This window comes from Poecilia reticulata, chromosome 12 (genome assembly GCF_904066995.2).
Source record: "Poecilia reticulata chromosome 12, P_reticulata-male-v2, whole genome shotgun sequence".
NCBI lineage: Eukaryota > Metazoa > Chordata > Actinopteri > Cyprinodontiformes > Poeciliidae > Poecilia > Poecilia reticulata.
In genome coordinates, this window is record NC_088841.1 from 18,211,534 (window position 1) to 18,230,472 (window position 18,939).

General features: G+C 38.6%; 1 protein-coding gene across 1 annotated transcript in view; it reads left to right on the forward strand.

Annotated features, from left to right (window-relative positions):
• Positions 1–1,127: 1,127 nt before the first annotated feature.
• Positions 1,128–18,939, forward strand: part of LOC103473594 (transmembrane protein 132D) — a 35,094-nt gene continuing 17,282 nt past the window's right edge. Inside the window, exons 1-3 of the mRNA XM_008423936.3 lie at positions 1,128–6,569; positions 8,277–9,183; positions 15,438–15,584. Of these exons, the coding sequence (XP_008422158.2) occupies positions 6,506–6,569; positions 8,277–9,183; positions 15,438–15,584 (1,118 nt within the window). The 5' untranslated portion in view covers positions 1,128–6,505. The remainder of the gene's footprint in view (positions 6,570–8,276; positions 9,184–15,437; positions 15,585–18,939) is intronic.

Here is an 18,939-nt window from a genome sequence, read left to right on the forward strand (position 1 = left end):
TTTTCCTGTATCTGTTTTTTGCATGTCCAGTTTTTAATCTGCTCTTGCGAACACTGTTTGAAATGTACAACCTTTCCAGCCTTCCTGGTTACACAAAACCCAACGGTTTCACAGAATGAATGACCTCACCTCTCAGGTCTTGAAAAAGTACCACAGTCTCACTCTTGTTAACGACCGTCCATCACTTTGAGTTGTAGTTTTAATGATAAGTTGATGCAACAAATATCAAAACATGACACAGACATTTCATTTTCCAATTAAAGGCACAAAATCTGTACTTATCTTCCCGACCCTTATGTTGCTGTTTCTTCCCAATCCTCTGGAGGGCAGCAGTGGTTTTCTTGTCAGGTACTAAAAGAGGTCTACCAGTGAGGTAAAATCACACATGTAGAGACAAACCTACAGGTCTCTAAGTTACAGCAGCATGTATATAATTAGATGTCACAGACAGGAACACCGTGTCAGAAAAAAGACATTTCAAAAGGCCTGAACTTGAAAATAGTCATTCAGGCCCTTCGTTCTTCCTTGTTCACAGTCTCCTCGTCACACTGTGCATGTTTGTTTTTGCCATATGCTCAGTGTGAATGTTGATTCATGCAACCTCAATCACTTCAATACCCCAGACAGTCTCAGCAGGGTTATGCTGAAACAATCATCCTTTTCTCACGGAAGTAAACCAGAAGGGAAATGAAATTGGTAAAACATTGAATGATTTTTGTTTTGTTGCCTTTTTGCTGTCCATCCTTCACTTCCCTCACATTCTCCTTATTTTCTCCCCCTCTTATTTTTTCCTTTCAATCTGCCACCTCCTCCTCTCTTCCTTCTCTGCTCGCCCTCACCCTTATTTTTTCCTCACTATCCAACAGATCTATATTGAGCTGTAAGTCTGGGGCGTCCCTGCGGGCCGATGGATGTTTAAAATTCTTCCTGGTTGTAACCTCTCTATCACTGGCTTTCTTCTTCCCTACCATGTCACCAGAGGGGGGCATAAGGAGACATCCATCTCCTGCTGGCCTTTCACAAAACCTCAGAGTGCCAGTTAAACACTCTTCGTCCATTTGACCCTCATGCTGTCAAAACCACAGCAGGGATCTTCCAGGTAAAATATTTTAATTTGACTTTGATATATGGACAGACCTTTGGAGGATAGAGATTTCTATTCAGGCATGTTGGCTTAAATGAATAGAAAACCTTTCTCATGGATGTACCATGTGCTTCGACATAGCATATTTTTGTGTAATTGCAGTACACTTGGGTGAGAAAAAAGTATGAAAGCAAAAACAAAAAAAACAGACATTCAAGACTACAATATGACCATCATTTAATTTGCCATATACAAAAATAACTTTTCGGTTCCTTCCCACAAGGAACCCACTGGAAGCTTCTGGAAGAGTCTAATGTTTTTAACTTTAGTCCTCCCAGGAAACACAAGTCTGTTGATGTTTGTGTCTGTCATTCATCGTCCCGAGTTGACACTCATACAGTCACCCTTTGTTTGGCCTCAGCCCGCTTCTGTAATTAAAAACAGGGAGACTGAGCAGAAACACACTGCAGCTCGTGCCAATCACCCTTACCTGCTATTGTTCCCATATCCACTTCATAATCTCTCTTCTGCAGCTGAGCTGAAGAAAAAAACGCACCGAAACCACCATACTTATATATGCAGATATGGAATATTCTTCTTCTGGGGCATCTAAACATTATTTGTCCAATATCTCCAGAAAATGCACAGACTGACTAAATCAGTCGATCAGCTGTTTTTTTTTTTTTGAGAAGAGGTTCTAATGTGCAGAGACACACATTCAGTCGTCTAAACTTGTGCTAATAAAAGAAAGTTAAGAACAGGAGGGTCGAGTTTACAGCTAAGCCAGTATGGACCAAATAGTTTTCACAATATATATTTTTGAAGGATTTTGATGTCTATGGTGAAACAGTTTCAAATTGACAATCCAGTTTAGAGAAAGCTGCTGTCTCAATCCAAGCAATTCAAACATTACTGATAACTAATACGGAATATTTAAAACACGTGATTCTCATGGGTATTATTATGTAACATTATTGAGTTAAGCTTAATGTAAAAAAAAAGTACAAATATGTTTCAGTACAAGAATCAAGTAATGGAAATCAAGTTTATACCACTGACTTCAATATCTTCTTGACAAAGTGTTAAAATATTTTCTAAAACAGAGTTGCAGCTAGATGCTTTTTCAAAACCTTTTCTGTGCATATGTTCAAAAACTCATTGAAAAAAGTCAGAACAGTCTTTATATGAAGCTCTAACATGGAGTATCTTGGTTAGAAAAGCAACTTTAATGCTCTGGCAAGCTGCATCTTAAAACTTAATCATTTATTTAAAGTCTGACTTCACTTATGCACCTATCTATCAATCAAATTTATTTGTACAACACATTTCAGCAACAAGGCAGTTTAAAGTGCCTGACACCATAAAACAAAAATACAAAGTCATAAAAGACAGTAAATCAGATCTACAGTCTTCAATAAACACAATGCAACGTTTTAAGGCAGATTAGTTTTTAGAAGTGCTAGGATTGTAGCAACGTTTGCTCTCACTGTTTTGAATAAACGGCAACATATTTAATTGCAGTTAGTCATTTGTGAGGAGAGAAAAAATCATAGCAAAAATTAAAACTTTAGTTTTTATTTTAAAATGATCAATATATATTTTTAGAGTGCTGGTTATTCCGGTCTTTGTAGCTCCTTTCTGTTCAACTCAAGCGTTTCTCTGGAGTTAATTGAGTGCAACATGCTGGTTATGAGATTTCATGCAGACAGAGAGCTGCAGGTGTCGCTTTTCCTTTTTTTTATTATTAAGGATGAAAACAGTGCGATTGCTGAGGAAACTCCAGATGAGTTGGATCAACAGAGTAATCCGAATAGGTAACAACACAGTTTCACATGTCGTACACACAGCAAATTTAAAAATCACAAAATTAGCTGCATTACACTGTTGCAGACTGCACACCGACAACAGGTGTCAGAAATTAACTTTTTTTAGGAGACTCAAATACAAAACATTTAAAGATGCTTTGATCAGGATCCTTATTTGACACTTTAGATCAGATCAAAAATATTCCCGAAACATAACCCATTGCTATCTGAATTTTTGGTGCTATACATATGCCACTATGACCTTTATGTAAACATGATACTAATGCCTCATGTTTATACGCTTGCAGCTAAAACAACATGTCTTCTAAGTTTCCTTTGATTCCATAAGCCCAAATATATAAATAGAATTTTTTTTTTTTCTTTTAAGGCGCTGGAGGAGACTTTACTTTTCCATCGCCTCCATCACTGATGCATTTCCCAGCAGGTAGCAGGAGGCAAACTACCTTTTCAATCCAGTACCCTGAGGGAAGACTGCTGGAGGGATCGAGGACACAGTTTTATTTTTCCCTTTAGAGGTATCCCGCAGGGGTCAAAAAACTGATGTTCAGCCATGATCCGAAAAGAGCATTCATTCATCATCATTGGAGGAGTGTGAACTGAGGAAGTTGGGCCACAGGTCTCGCCTTGGTGATTCATCTTTGGCTGAGACAGCTTGGAGTGGAAGGTGTCTGCAGACTTCGGCTGGAGTGTGTTAAAAGACTGGCCTTTCTCTGGTTTGCTATGGTGTTAAGTCTTATTATAAAGGTGTAGCGACAGCTTTATGTTCAAAGACTAGACTCCAGCACTCCCCTGAGATCAGAGAATACTGAGGCAGTTTGCAATGATTTCCACTCAGAGAGCTTCTTAAATTCTTATGACTGCTATAGACCCGGGTACTTGTTCTGTAATTAATCAGTTCGCATGATGCCCACCATTTGCATGCATCACCATGAGCGGGATGAAACGGAGCCCATCTTTCCTTGATGGATTGATGGAAATTAATTTATCGCCATCTAGCTGATGGGCAGTAATAAGAGGTATTAAGAAATTATTAAGATGGAATATTGCTGTAGTTCACAATCCATCACTGAGCTGGATTACTGTCAGTAAAGGTTAATACATTTACTAATCACATGATGACTTCAGTTGGCAGAAAGGATACAAAGACCATAAATGACTCATGTGGATGTCAACCTTCAGGTAAAACATTCATGAGGTCAAATTTTCAGTGAACAGTAACACATCAGTGTAGCATTTGCTTGCTAGTTTAGTGTTTATCGTTATATTTGCTTTATTTTCCTCTTAGAAAGTACATCTACCCCATTTTGAGTTTTACTGAGCTCCTTCTCTGTACATCTGCACTTCGGAACCAGTGCGTTAGTGTATTCTGTCTTTCCTCTCACCCTAAGCTGACCACACTACTTGGCTGCTCATGCTAAATCTGGACGCGAAAAAGTTTTCCTTCTCAAGTGGAACTTCTTAAGATGAGCCATTCCTGCAACATACATGAGTGCATACAATTGCAGTTAAGGGTTGTACACATTTGTTAGACAAAACAGTAGGAATGTGTTTGTTGGATTTTCTATGCCGGTTTTCCATCTGCACTTTGTGCTGCAATGGATTTTCCTCAGGTTTTTCCTCAAAGTGTGCAGACAAGGTGAATTTGTTCTATAGTCCTTATCTGCTTTGCTTTTTGAAATAGTCCAGTAATAAACTGGTGGTTGGCACCCTGCTTTTCATTTTGTATCAGGTGTGGTTAGCTCTGATATGGATAAGATCAGGTTTGTACTGTACCTAAAAGAAAGTGTCCCCCGCCACATAAGTTATGTATTAGCATGAAATGCAGTATGCAAACTGAATGTGCAGGGAGTTTATTCACTTATATGTAGTAGTTTATTATTTCAATCTATCAAATGAAAGTTTTCCTGGAATAAAGTAATGTGCTCTCAAGCCTTTTCCAGTAATATGCTGCTGTTTAAAACCATGACTTGGCAGAGACACTGCGAATAAATTACTACAAATTTACAAAGGGAATTTCTGTCGTGTATTTCCCAAATCTCTAACTGAGTTTTGGCTTCCACCAGTAGTCACTCAGGTAATTCATTAATCAATTCTAACTGCTCCGTGAGTCACAGCTTTCTACTTAATTTCATAAATATTTACAGGATTTAGGGTCTCGACTTGTGTTATTCCAAACCTCCAAAACCTTCTCAGCCACCTGGCAGCAGCTTTACATCCACTGCTGCGGCCAAACAGAGCACTTCTGACCGCCGTTCTATTATGTCTAATAGTGCCGGCAGCAGGTTGCATGTCTGGAACAACAACTGAGATCTGGAGATATTCCCAGACTCAGTTGTCAGTGGCCTCTGCCACCGTCAGTTTTAATTGTAACTTCAAGCCAAAAACCATGGACAAACTACTCAAATTAAAACTCAATGGCTTCAAAATGCAGCCTATGTATTGCCTTGGCACTGCAAGTGCCACTTGTGCAGTAAAATCCTGTCTTAGCTCCTGACTGTGAGTTTCTCAAAATTTTACAAGCATTTAGAGATCAACTAATGTCTTCCTTAAGTCACATATTTATTCTAATTAGCCTCTCCAGTCAAGTGAGAAAGTGTTTACTCACCTTGTATGTGTGTATCCTTAATGATGACACCTTGGCACTCTTGCCACCTTGTAACGATGCAGGCACAGGGTGCATGAGGTGTAATTGGCACATAATGCATGTAGTTTGTTCAGACAACGGGTGCTTATTGTGGGGGATAGTGGAGAGTGGAAAGGCTAGAAAAAGTCATACCAGGCTTATTAAGCGAGACACTTCTTAGAGTGAAACAAAGCTCAGATCGATGTGCAGAACAAGAGTGACTGGATTCCACTCTTATTAAACTGAATCATACCGAGACTCCCCACAGAATCAACTGTGTGGACACACAAAAAGACAGACAGATGGACAGACAAAATCATGAAATATGTACAGAATGGGAATCAAAATGACTCTCCAGTTTTCCACATTCACCCCCTCTAGGACTGTGTGGATGGAAAGTCTGGAGCCTTTACCAGTCATTAAGGGCGAGTCTGTAAGAGAGAGAGTGAAAAACTTTGATGCTGTAATTTTAGACATATTCATAAAAAATAGGGATTTTGTGTTAATGTTTATTTGTTAAACCCACTGCCATTGAGGAAACCACTCATCCTTCGACCTTGTGCGCATTTCATTTGTTCCTCCCCCCTCAGTCCTCCAACACTCCCACTCATACACCGGCAGATTATACCCACGTGGGTGTGCTTAATCTGACTGACTGTTTACTGATTTTCTATCATGGAAAGTCGTATCTGATGCTGCCCTGCGGTATCAGTCATCAGCCGCATTCCCAAAGGAAGAGCAAGAAACGGGACGCGGCATTTAAAACTGATCCACTTGTGTCTGGGAGGAGATTTAGGTGGATGTGAAAGTGCAACAATTTTTTTATTTCTTCTCGTTTCGTCCTTTGCAATCAGAGCGAGTGACTCGACTGGACACCAGACGATGTTATGACTTCCACCCTGCACTTTCTTTTAAGCGCGTGCACACTGGAGCTCAGAGCAGAGAGTAACGAGAACTTGCAATTTTTTTAAAATGATGTTCAACTTTTCCCTCAGGTCACTTTTTACAATTGTGGGAGTTCTTACAGCTATTAAAGGTGAGACCTTTATGAGATAAAACAAGGCATTATTTTGTGTCTACTTGTTTTCACAGATGCCCTTATTTTGAAGACAACCTGAGATGAAAGAGTTTACTTATTGTAAAAACGGGTTGAAAGTGAAGACTTCAGAAATGTTCAATACTGTTGTACATGCAAAGCAGTGTTGTTGAAAGTGTTTGTTTCCTAAACGAAAACACCCAAAGACAAGGGAACATGCATTACATAGATTTTAGATTTTTTTTTGATGACCGCTCAAAGCATTTTTGCTGAAAATCCCAGATCTGTGTCCTTATTTTATTGATTTATGCAGCTGTCAGGTTATGAATTCCTACTTTGCGTGGGTTTGTGGTTACAACCCATGGCCTCATCCCATTTTGTTATCCCTCTGTCTAAATGAAAGTGACAGCAGGCTCTCCAGTGTGCATCAGGAGGCTTCATCTGCGGGATTAAAGAGGCCTGGAGCTGAGGTTGCACAGCTGTTTCTCTGCTTGTTTAAAGATAACCTGCATCAATAGCTGTGAGGAAGCAGCAAGCTGGCGATCTCCATCTTCTAATGCTGATATATCTTGCGAAAAGACTGATATTTGATTATCGTTATGTGTGACATGTGTGTGCAATGTGTTCACAGTGTGTGTTTAAGTAATAAGGAGCCCTTTGTGCATATTAAACTCACTAACTTTTAATGTAAATCACTTCCATGCTTTCCAACTAAAGCTCAGTAAGATATCAGATCAATAAATGGTGCATCTATTGATTAGTAGCACTGTTTGTTGTCACTATCATCATCATCTAGAGTTACAACTCAAAAGCTAAAACGAATGCTTTAAACTACACTCATCTTTGCTAGTTTTATTCTGTCAGTCTGGACTTTAAACTACTGTGTAAGGATGTAATAAGCCATGAGTTATGCATTCAAACAGCTGGGTTTACAAGGCTGTAAACTCAGACACAACTCTCATGCTTTTTGGGGTGGAATAATGAGGGACCAGGCGACATTTTTATTAAACTAGATAGCGCGAACATCTGGCGACAAAGAGTAGCTCTCAAATGCTTAATACAGCATTTGTTAAACTTTTTCTCTAAACACATTTGCTTTTTGATGCCCCAGTTGGTTTTACTGTTTATTAATGCAAGTTAATAACAACACAAACAACGACAAATTGGCTAAATTCACCTTCTATTTACTGTATTTAAAAGCCAGAAAATTTACAATGTGTAAAATCTCTTGAGGAAAAAGAGATTTTGGTCATTTGTTTTCATTGTTGTAAAGGTTCTGTAATTTTCTTGCCAATCTATTTTTTCAGTTGTTGTAGGGAAGGATACCACATTGGGAAACTGTTCGAGAATCTTTGCCACTGAAGTTTGCTCCCATTTTTTTATTTTTGTTTTCTATTCGGGAAACCATTGCTTTAACTATTTCAAACATATTTCAGTGAATTTCAAACTCAACCCCTCGAGTCTTGCCTCACCACACACAATTATTGGATAATCAATTATTAGCTAAAAATATTTTGTTGTGAAATAATTTTAAGAAATTCTCTGTCCAGGATTCCGGCCATGATACTTTCTCAACACATTTCATAACTAAAATCAATTGAAAAAAACTTGCGATTGAAATCAGTTGACACCTTCACAAAATGATAGTGTATACTGTGATTTTTCCAATCCTTTTCTAATTAATCCATGTAAATTCTTCCATTTCAGCTGCAGGAAGTCAGAAAGCTGAAGATGCTGGAGTACTCCCCACTCCTTCACCTATTTACCCGTCCATCAAATTTCAAATCTTCAATGCAGACCATGTGTTTCTTGGTCAAGGTACGGGGACCCCAAGCAACTCAAGCATCAAAGTTCAGGCTCAGACTTTTTTCATAAGCAGTCTGGGTGCCGGGTTCCTCCAGCCAGCTATCAAGGCTTCTTTTGGCCCCCTAGCTGTAGATGCCACCATTCCTCCTGATCTGCTCCTTAGCGGACGAAAAATCCTTGCGGTTCTTTTGGTCCGTCAGGTTCGATCCTCATACCCGTTTGTCAAGATTCTTTTCCACATGCCCACAGAAAGCAACATCACTTTCAGGCAAGAAATGATGGACTCTAATGGCGACAACGAGGCTAAGGCCAAGGATGACGCTCACTGTGTGACAGCCTATGCCTTCTGGGAGACAAAGGAAGTCAGAGGAGCTTGTCTGGTTTCAGCAGGTGGATTCTGTGTGGCTCAGCTAAAGCCGGAACCATCTTGGTTCAGCTCAGGAAGCAGATCTGGAAGCTCAAGTCGGGAAACAGAAAAAACCGAAGCAATGAAGGGCCTTCGGGGAAATCTTGTGGAGATCTACTTCCAGAGCAGAAGGGACCAGACTGGCCAGTGCGCTCCACAAGACAGCCTGCAACGAGTGGGAGTGGGAAGAGGGAGAGACTCTGGGGGATCCGGAACGCCTCTGCGAAGGATTGGAAGTGTCTCTCTTATCAAAACTCAATCAGGCAACCCTACTTTCCTCAGGCTTCGGCTGGGAGGTGCTGTGATGATCCAAACGTCTTCCAAGCCCTTAAAGAGTCAAGATGTGGGAACTTTTTACATCTTTTTGGCTAGTACATCTACGCTGGAAAATTTCACTTTGAGGTGAGAGACTGTCTGTGGTGTTCCTTTGTTGAGATGCTTTTTATGAATCATACTGATATTGGCCCAACTGGAGAGCTGTTATGTTGAATATAGAACAGGGGTCTGCAGTTCCAGACCAGTTCTGCGCCAACACACCTGAATCAAAAGGCTGAGTTGTTTGCTTGGCAAGCCAGTGCGTTTTGCAATGGCCTTGTCATAAATCAGTCAGGTGTATTGGAGCAAGTATGCGTCCAAAAATTGCAGGACAATGGCACTCGATAATTAGAGCTGCATACCCTCGGCATAAATGGACTGAACTTTACAGATTTTCCAAGCATTTTAACCACTCAAAGCACTTTATACTAAAGTCACATTCACCAATTTGCACTCACACATGCACACACATTTATACACAGACAGGCAACTTGGGGTTAAGTGCCTTTCTCAGGGGCACTTACTGACAAATCAAACCTAAAGTCTTCTGATCACAAGACGACTGCTTTACCCACAGAGCCACAGTTGCTCTGTGGGTGTCTGACAATTAGAGGTTGTTGTTAAGAGTTGGACTTTCCAAGTTGTAACATCAAAGTATTCGTTGGATAGAGGACAAACAACATTTTTATGGTGTATGCATTTACACATGACTTTGGGCTGTGCAATGACAGAAAAAGACACATCAATAATACTGTTGAGTGTCTCGATATTATCATTTGTGGTTAAGAAGCCTTTCTTGATGATTGCCTGCCCCTTCTCTACTCACCCATCCTCTGAATTGTAGCTTGTTAATAACTGGTTTTCATATTCCAATTTTGTGGGCAAGGTGGAATGGAGGGTTGTTGACAGTATCTTGGAGAAGCTTACATTATATGGGGTTGAAATTTAACATAACTATTTGTCTCTTATTTAACTCTAAGGATGGTCCTTAGTGTATTTATCCACAGTGCTAGTGAGTAGAATAAGCTCTTACAGTACATAATGTGCTAAAGGTGAGTTTGGGACAGGTACACAGAACTTTTTTCAGTGTTATTTACAGTAAAGATCAAAGTTATATTTTACTTTTTTATTATATGAATGCCAGTATTGAGTGTGCTGGTAATATCGAAAAAGTCTCCATAGATGATCCATTTGTTTACTGTCTTAATCAAAGTTAAATAAATGTGTTAGATATATTTTATTACTACTTGCACAATTTTAAATATTGCTGTGGTCGTTTTGGATCAAAATGTCAACACAAGTCCCCTTTTGATTAAAGTAAAGCTCTAAGATCAAGAAGTCGAAGACTCTTGAAGAAAAGCCTTTATGTAGTGATCAGCAAGCAAATCTGATGTGCAGACTGCAACATTGTGTCATTGATAGCAGATAATTAAATGGGACATTTATTTACTTTTCATTTGAAGGTACATAAATTACATAGTCACAGTTGAGATGAGGCCAAATAAGCAATGATCTGGCCTTTTAAAGGCTACTCACAAGTGGTTAGAATTAAGTATCATTGATGGAAATCATAATAATCACTGTTCTGTAAATCCAGCTGTACTGAGACAAGAGCTTAGAGGGAATTACATGGAAATTTATTGTTTATGAAATACATAAAATAGCAGAAACCAAGCAAGTGTAAGGAGGATGTATAGTACATTCGAGCATATTCATGAGGGATAAGCTCCATGCATTTAAACGATTACTTAAGGCACTTAAATACTTATGAAGCCCACCATCAAGGCCATGCGGTAATATGCATGAATGCCAGAGTGACTTGTGTTGTCTGCCATTTACTGGCTGCATAAATTGTCTAACATATCCTTGCTTCTGCACCGTCACACTTAGTGGGGGAGTTATGAAGATCACTCTTCCATAAACAGCAAAATAATTGGCAAATGATTCACTGGTTTTCATATCTCAACATCCCACGAACATTTCAACAAGGTTTTGTGGTTATTTGACTTCATAAATAATGCATTTGTTTAATGGAGCAGCAAAACAAATAACTAATCTCCCTAACTCCTCTGGGTAGAATTGAGCTTCATATAAAAGCAGCCCTGTCACCGAGGGAAAAACACACAGTTCAATCTGGTCCCAAACTTTTTCTGAGCATTTTTTCTAAGTTGTAAATCACCAGGCAGGTTGGGCTACCATCCTGCTCATCAAAGAGGCAAATGATAAATAAAATGCTCTATCCAGTTTCATAAACATTTGAGTGGCGAATAAAGTCTAAGGGAAAAAGCTGCGATAATTTAAAATTAATTCCATTAATCAGCTTAAAATGAGGCCTGCAGTGATAGATATTAAAAGACACACAGGTGTGGAGACTATGCTGCTGGTTGTTTGCATACTTGACTGTTAGGCTTTAATGAGTTTGTTTTGAGGTCCACAAATTTTTCAAAACTATAGGAAATAATATAAAAATGAGGAGGCGTTAGTGTTCCATCTTCTCCACTGCACCATGATGGAAAAGCTTGAACTTATATCTTTTATTTATTTCTAACTTTTAACTGCTCTACTTTCTTGATGCTTCATTTCAAATGAGCAATTTGTCTTGGCATTTGTAGAAGCAAGAAGTCTGAAGACATGACTCACTGAATTGGCTTTTCCCACAAATGTACTAAATTTTCCAGGATAATAAATCTGACCCAAAGCTGTTGGGAATCTTAAGAGGATAGCCATGGTTGTTTGAAAACATAAAGGCTGTTATTGGTTCTGCAGAATTTATTGCAATCATAAATGAAGTGTAAATCCTTAAGGTAAACATCACCTCATGCCTTAATTAACAGATGGACACGAATGATATTGATGGATATCATTTCAAATCTGTGATATCTTCACTTCCAAGAAGTAGAGTCACTCTCAGCAGTTGTCTTTGACTTGTTATTTCGGTCTTGAACACAACTTAACACAATGCAGACGCTAGCTCATTTTGCTTAACTCTGCTTCTATCTTGCCACTGCTCCCTCTAGTGGTCTGGGATGTAATCCAACTAAACGTAAATGAGGAACTAACTCAGTACACTACATCTTCTATTAAAAAAATGCTTTATTTTTGCATTGCTGATTTGGTCAGAAATGTTAACACTTTCAGGATTTTTTTTCCCCTATTTCTCTTCTCAAAGTTTTCTTTATTTGTTATCACACCACCAAATTTATATTGCTGTGCTCACTGTAAACACATGGTGGAATAATAATTGTCTTTGTAAAACACTGTATTCACTGAGCAACACATATTTGATTGAAATAAAAATAAAGCATGAAAGCACAAAACTTCAAAAATTATTTCTGAACACATAGCTGCTTTCCATGCTGAACAATGGCCTATTTTATTGTAATCGATCATTTTATGTGTCCTGTTGATTTTTATAGTCTTTTTCTTTGCTTCAACATGAGACATTTTTCTTTTTTTCTAAAAAAAAAAAATAGTCTTACAAATTACAGTGCTTTTTGTGTTCTCATTCTGTCCGCATTTTACAACTCTCCAAGTTTTAAAGTGAAGTTGCAATGCCTTTACAGCGAGCTTCGTGTTTTCCGTCTCCACTCTGCTTAATTGTTTTCTCTGAAAACAATTTCCAGTCTAATCCTACAGTTTAGTGATATCATGCATCAGTCCTCGGTACAACACAGTATTCTCCTGCAGAATCCAGGCGAACATAGAAAAAAAAGAATGTTAAGATCTGTGGACCGTAATCTAGAATTCACATGCATACAAGCTTTTCTACAGCTCTTCTTGAATATTCTGCTCATATGGTAAACAGATACATTCATCATACAAATGCAGATTGAGTGACGTAAATGCAGCTCTGTTTGCCTTGTCGAAAATAACCGAATGAGATTCTCTTCCTTAGGAGTCAACATCTGCCGTTGCGTTGGCTATTTGCAAGGCTTTGCAGCCTCTTCACCTGAAATTCCCCAAATTTGTCTTGCACGACTAAAATGCTGAAAATCCTCCAGTTGGGTCAGTAATTTCAGTCTGCGTTTCTGGCGCCCTGCCACATGCAGCATGCATCGGGACAAGACGAGCCTGCTGAGCTCTGCAACTAAGTCCGAGTGAAGGTTAGCTCTGAGGAGCTTGGCAGTGATTGATTCCTCCTACGAGAAATCCCTGCCTTACTTCACTCTTTGGGCCAAGATTGAGTCCACTCCAGCAGGGTTAGGCCAGATAAGCTGTGGCCCTGATTGAAAAGGAATGAAGAGGTTAACCCTTTAGAGTAAAGATGATCTGGGCTGCTTGCCAGGATTAACTGTGTACATTCATGAGTTAGACACACGCACCACAATAAAACTGGACAAAACGTACATTTCCTGGTGATTGGCAACACGTGTAGCCCACAGTTTGAACAGCTAGACACATTTTTCCAAAGGAATAAAGACTTTAATAGTTTAGATTCTTTCTACTTCTCTCCTCCTTGGACATAGTGACTGACAGTGACAAAGAATAAAAACCCAAACTAAGTTTCCCTGCAGGGAAGCTTATGTCACAGTATATTGGACAAGAAGCTCCAAGAGGTTCCCTGTATTGATTTACTTTGTCACCCCTTTCAGTATGACTCTGCAGAAATGGTTTGGCTTTACTGGGAAGGATGGTCATCAGGTGACCCTTCACTGCTCTGATGCCCTGAAAAAAACGGACAGAAAGTCAAAGATACAAGAAAAATAAACCACAAAAAGAAATATAAGAATATTTAACCAAGAAGCCTTTTCCTGAGGTTAGTTACTTCACAAAGTGCAGTTTATTGAACTAAATTGTGATTTTTTTTTAAAGCTTGTACAGTAGCTATATTTAATGTCAAATGTGAAGCTTCTTTTTTTGACCTCATTTAGGTTTTACTAGGTGTCTTAAAATTATCTCAGTGGCACTGGCTATTATTTTATTTTGTTTATTTTGTTTTCCCCAACCAGTTTTGTTTTCCTATTGTCCTGCTGCTTGTCACAGTCTAGAGACACTTGTGTTTCTATGAGTATTATTGCAGCACGTCCTTCTTTCTTCACTTACAGCCACCAAACTGTTATTCATATGGAGAATGTTGCGGACGCAGCGTTTTGTCACGTTAAGTGACAGAGTTCAGCTGGTGTGGGTTGAAAACTCTATGCTGCATTTTTTTTTTCCAGTGTGAAAGTTTTTGACATGAAGAGACTGGCCTCTGTTACAAACCTATATGATGCTCCCACTCAGTAGTCAGGCAGCCATAAGTGAGGAACATTTGTATTACTTGTATCACTTTTTAGGCGTTTGACTCAAATAATTGCTTTCTGATCCTGTCCAGTGATGTAAGACTCCCCTTGATGCAGGAGATTAAGTGAGGAACAAAAAAAGCCCTGGTTGGATTTGTACGACTGTCTGGTCCAATTACATCGTCTCTAATTAGCGATCTATCTCCCCCATCAGAGATGTGTCTGAATACGAGATCTGATTAACTGACTCCCAGTTTTCCCCAGGGCTGATGGGAATTAAATACCCCTGCTGGTTCTCAGTGGGCAAGCAGCTTGTGACACATTTGACTGTTTGTGACCTACCTTGTTAGACACAAACAGCCAAACTGAATAGAACTGCAGTCAAAACACAGCTACAATTAAAGTACAATAAAAAGTTAATACATACAGTGCCAATTCTATTTTAAATAAATGCACAGACATCAGATTCGAAACTGATCAAACTTTTCAGATGTTCTTCTCTTTTAGTTTTTTTTCCCCTCAAGGGTTGCCACAGTGGCTCATCTGTCACTGTGTTTATGTGTCCTCTGACACCAACTAACATCATGTCCACTTTCACCATGTTCATAAATCTCCTTTTTGGACTTCCTCTCAGCTTTTCACAGATGTAATCCGTCCACCCATAAAATCACTGTGACTCCTCTTAACATGTCCAAGCTATCTCGGACGGGCCTCTCTGACTTTATCTGCCAGACGTCTAACATGAGTTGTCCCTCTGATGTTCCCATTATGATCACATCCATCCCAAAGAGTCAATGATTCGATGTAATCTGCTGGGTTTCCTCAAATAGAACTTTAACAACTAATTTGAGTAACAAATCGAACTCGGAGCGCTGTTTGATAACTAGGATCATTTCAAATATGACAGGATTTAAATGATAATTTTTGGGTAAAGTGCTTTGAGACGAAATGCGTTGAACTGAACTTTCTTTTAGTTTGCGGTCAGGGCCGGTCAAGCTAAAAATGAGCTGATTCTACTCAGTTGATTTCTCATCGGACCTACAATTTGTACTTCTCAGTGTATTAAACCACAATATTATCATGGTTTAATAGAATGTATTTTAATACTTTTTCACACAGGGCTGCTGTAAAATCAGGCTTGTCCTTCAGTGCTGCTCGGCCTAGTGACCCATTACTGTGGGATATCATTGTGGAGCCTGGGAGAGGAGCAACTCCCAATGCTGTTTCTGTCGTCTGCCGAAGGAAGGCTTCCATCGCCTCAAAACGGTCAGTCCACAGCTTATGAAAATGTGCAGTTTTGTGCAGTGTGTTAGATGTGTGTAAGTTCTCAACAACCCATTTTAAAAAGCTGCTCTTTCTAAGCAACAAAAATAGTCTGTTTTTCTACTTCTAATTAGGGTTCTGTTTGGCCTTGTTTCAGTAAGACACCCATTTTCTCTACAACAATTTCAAAGGAAAAGCAAGAGATACCTGTGAAAGAAAAATCTTGTTCAATTTTACATTTGGTTTGCCAATGACTGCACCTTGAAAACGTGTTGTTTGCATAGATAGTCTAGAAAAAACAACATGTAGCCTGTTCAGTTATTCACATGCTATTGGCAGCAAAAGGGATGTAATGCCGTATATGCAAGTTATTTCTTTCTCCACTATGGTGCAGCTTGAGGACAATGAAGCAACTCAAACATGAATTTTGTTCTAGATATTCATCTTAAAGTTATCCAGATTCTAAAATGCAAACATTTCAGTATATTGAGTAGCTATAGTGTTGGACCTATCAGCTCTGTTGTGCCACTGGACTCTATTTGGTAAGCATACTCTGGTACGATAATGCATGCCAGATTTATTGAGGTTTTAATTGGGACAATTTGGGTAAATTAAGGCTGGAGAAACGCCCCATTTATTATCCTTTTTTGTTAATATTAAACACTGTATAAAGATCTCAATTTGGACAATATTCAGACTTGTTACTGGGCCTTTGGCCAGCTTATTTCTTTTTGACTTTTTAGTCATCTTAAAGCCAAACGATCCTGGCACTCTTACAAATCAGTTCTAAGAAATATTTTTCAAGGCATGCAATTGCTGTGTAGCCTGATCTAACAGGGTGTGACTTTCATGAAAAAAAAAAAAAGCCACAATTATCCTCAACTTTTTAGTGAAGGAAGAAAAGAAATCCATCTATCTATTTTAAATTCTAGTTTTATTCTGGTCGCTGTTAGAGGTGTGAGGGAGCATTTAGTCTTTGTAACCTTTAGAACAGCACGGGTCAGTTCCTGAGTGAAACACAATCATGCCTAAACCTTTGGTTAGTTTAGTGCCACCACTTGACCTAACATGAGCAAACATGCTTTAGGATCTAAAATTATTCCTGCTTCAAGCTTCATGTTTACCTAAAGCCTTTGACCCAAAAGTCACAGCTTGGTTTAAAAGATCTGCCCCTCAGCTACCCACCAATATTCAAAGTTTATCATGACTGAAGATTTTATTTGATGTATTTTTCTTCCATTTTCTCTTTTGTCGAAGTCATAATTATTGACATAGTCTGGCTAAGCATCATCGAGCCTTTTAAACTAAAAGTGATTTGTATTAATTGCTACTATAAGCTCTAACTCTGCTGAATCCAGGAACATCTGGGGGGCTCAGGGCTGAATATCAAATCACCTACCTAGTGTCTGCATCTGGGCTACAGGGGATAATAAAATAATCCTGTCAGTGTCACTAATTGATGGTTATTTATTGAAGCGTGTAACAACATAACAACCAAAGTCAGCAATGCGTCTCTCGTGCGTAACAGCATGGCGTCCGATCCACCGATCCAATTTAGGAACGACCTTTTAATCCTCTGTGCATTGAAGTTATTCATCTGGTTGAAAATTAATTTTTGTTCTGCATAATTTTTTTTGTGATCAGACACGAGACATTGAACATAGAATATCTCTTTTTAAAAAGGATAAAAGATAAAGGTTATTGGATAATAAAAGATGAAAAGGGGATTTAAATGTGTGGAGGGAGGTAAAACATGGATTTACCTGAGATTTTAGTGCCCTTTTTTTATGCAGATTGTTTTTTACATTAAAAAGGGCCAAAGTTGAGTCAAAATAAAAGCAAAATTAATAAATGATATGGAGTGCGATTGAATATTTACTTTATTGAATATCTATTTTCTTCATCTTTCTCAGGTCTTCCTACTTCATCATTAAAGCCTAATGCTGATGGTGTATATCCACCAAGCTCTCACTCACTCAGGCGCTCACAACCGCCCTCCATCCATCCGACCCACATTTCTGCAGTCATCCATAATCACGGCTACGTTATCCCGGCTTAAGTGCTTGCACGTTTTAGAAACGCAGATTAGGACGCGAAGATATCCTAAGTTCTGTCCTCTACTTCAACCAAAACTCACACAAATAAAAACACAGACAAGTAAGCGCATAAACGGACACAAATACTTACAACCCAGGAGCTTCGAGGTGATGATAGATGGATTACCAATAAATAGGAGCATTAAATGTCCCATGTTCTGTCTTTAGTCTTAGGTTTAGACTTGTCTTATGTCATCATGCATATTTTCTATTAACAGAAAAAAGAGCCAAACTTGTTTTTAATATTTATGGCTTTTTACGGTGCTTACCAACTATAGACATGGTTAAAAATTTTAAAACATGGATTATTTACTTTAATACTTACTTTATCATTATTCACATTATTAAGTAAGAAAATAACTTAAACCAAACATTGTTCTTTTCACAGTTGCCAGCTATTTTTATTCAGTAAATTTATGACCTGTACAAAATTCATCTATGCATATCCTAAAAATCTGACCTTTAATTTTAGAAATAATTAGTTTTTGATAAGAATGCTTTTTAACCATTTCGGTAGTGCCTCACTTAATAGCAGCTTTGCTATTAATAAAATTCCTTTTTTCTAGACACAAAGCTCTTTGCCCAGGCATTTATAATAGTTTCTGAATGAGGTTCAAGAATGATACAATTGAACTTTTTCAAATGTTTTAAGGCCAGACTTTCCCTGACCAATTAAAGTCATCATAAAATAGAAAATGTTGGATATATCACACGGCATTTGTCTTTGACCAACCAAGCCTTAGCTTTCATTTTTAATTTAGTTGTATTTTGAACCATAACCATATAGTCACCTCGGCTATATGGTTATGGTTGTATATATGGTTGTATTCTCTGCGGTTGTGTTTACCTGAGTTTAAGATCTATTAACAACCTAATGTTCACACTTTCTTGATAAATAACATCTAAATTTTTTCAACTTATAGCCATCACTGTAAAGTTCACCTATGCATATTAGATTTTGCTCATTTATGTATGCTTTCCAACGACACTGAGTTATTGTCTAGCTCCGTGCAAAGTTTTGGTCCACTTCAAAGCGTCTTCAGATTCATTCACTTTCTACTCTATTTTCCTTTTGATCTTTTCTTACTGGCAGGTATGCCTACACACTCTCAAGCATCAAATAACATCAAACGCAATTTCCCTGACAGTCCTTTGACCAGGATTGCTGGATGAAGCTTCTGACAGCTCACCTTATCTTCCCTTCACACTCTTACACCCGAGTTCTCCATCTGTTTATTATAAACGAGCCCCCCTGTGTCTTT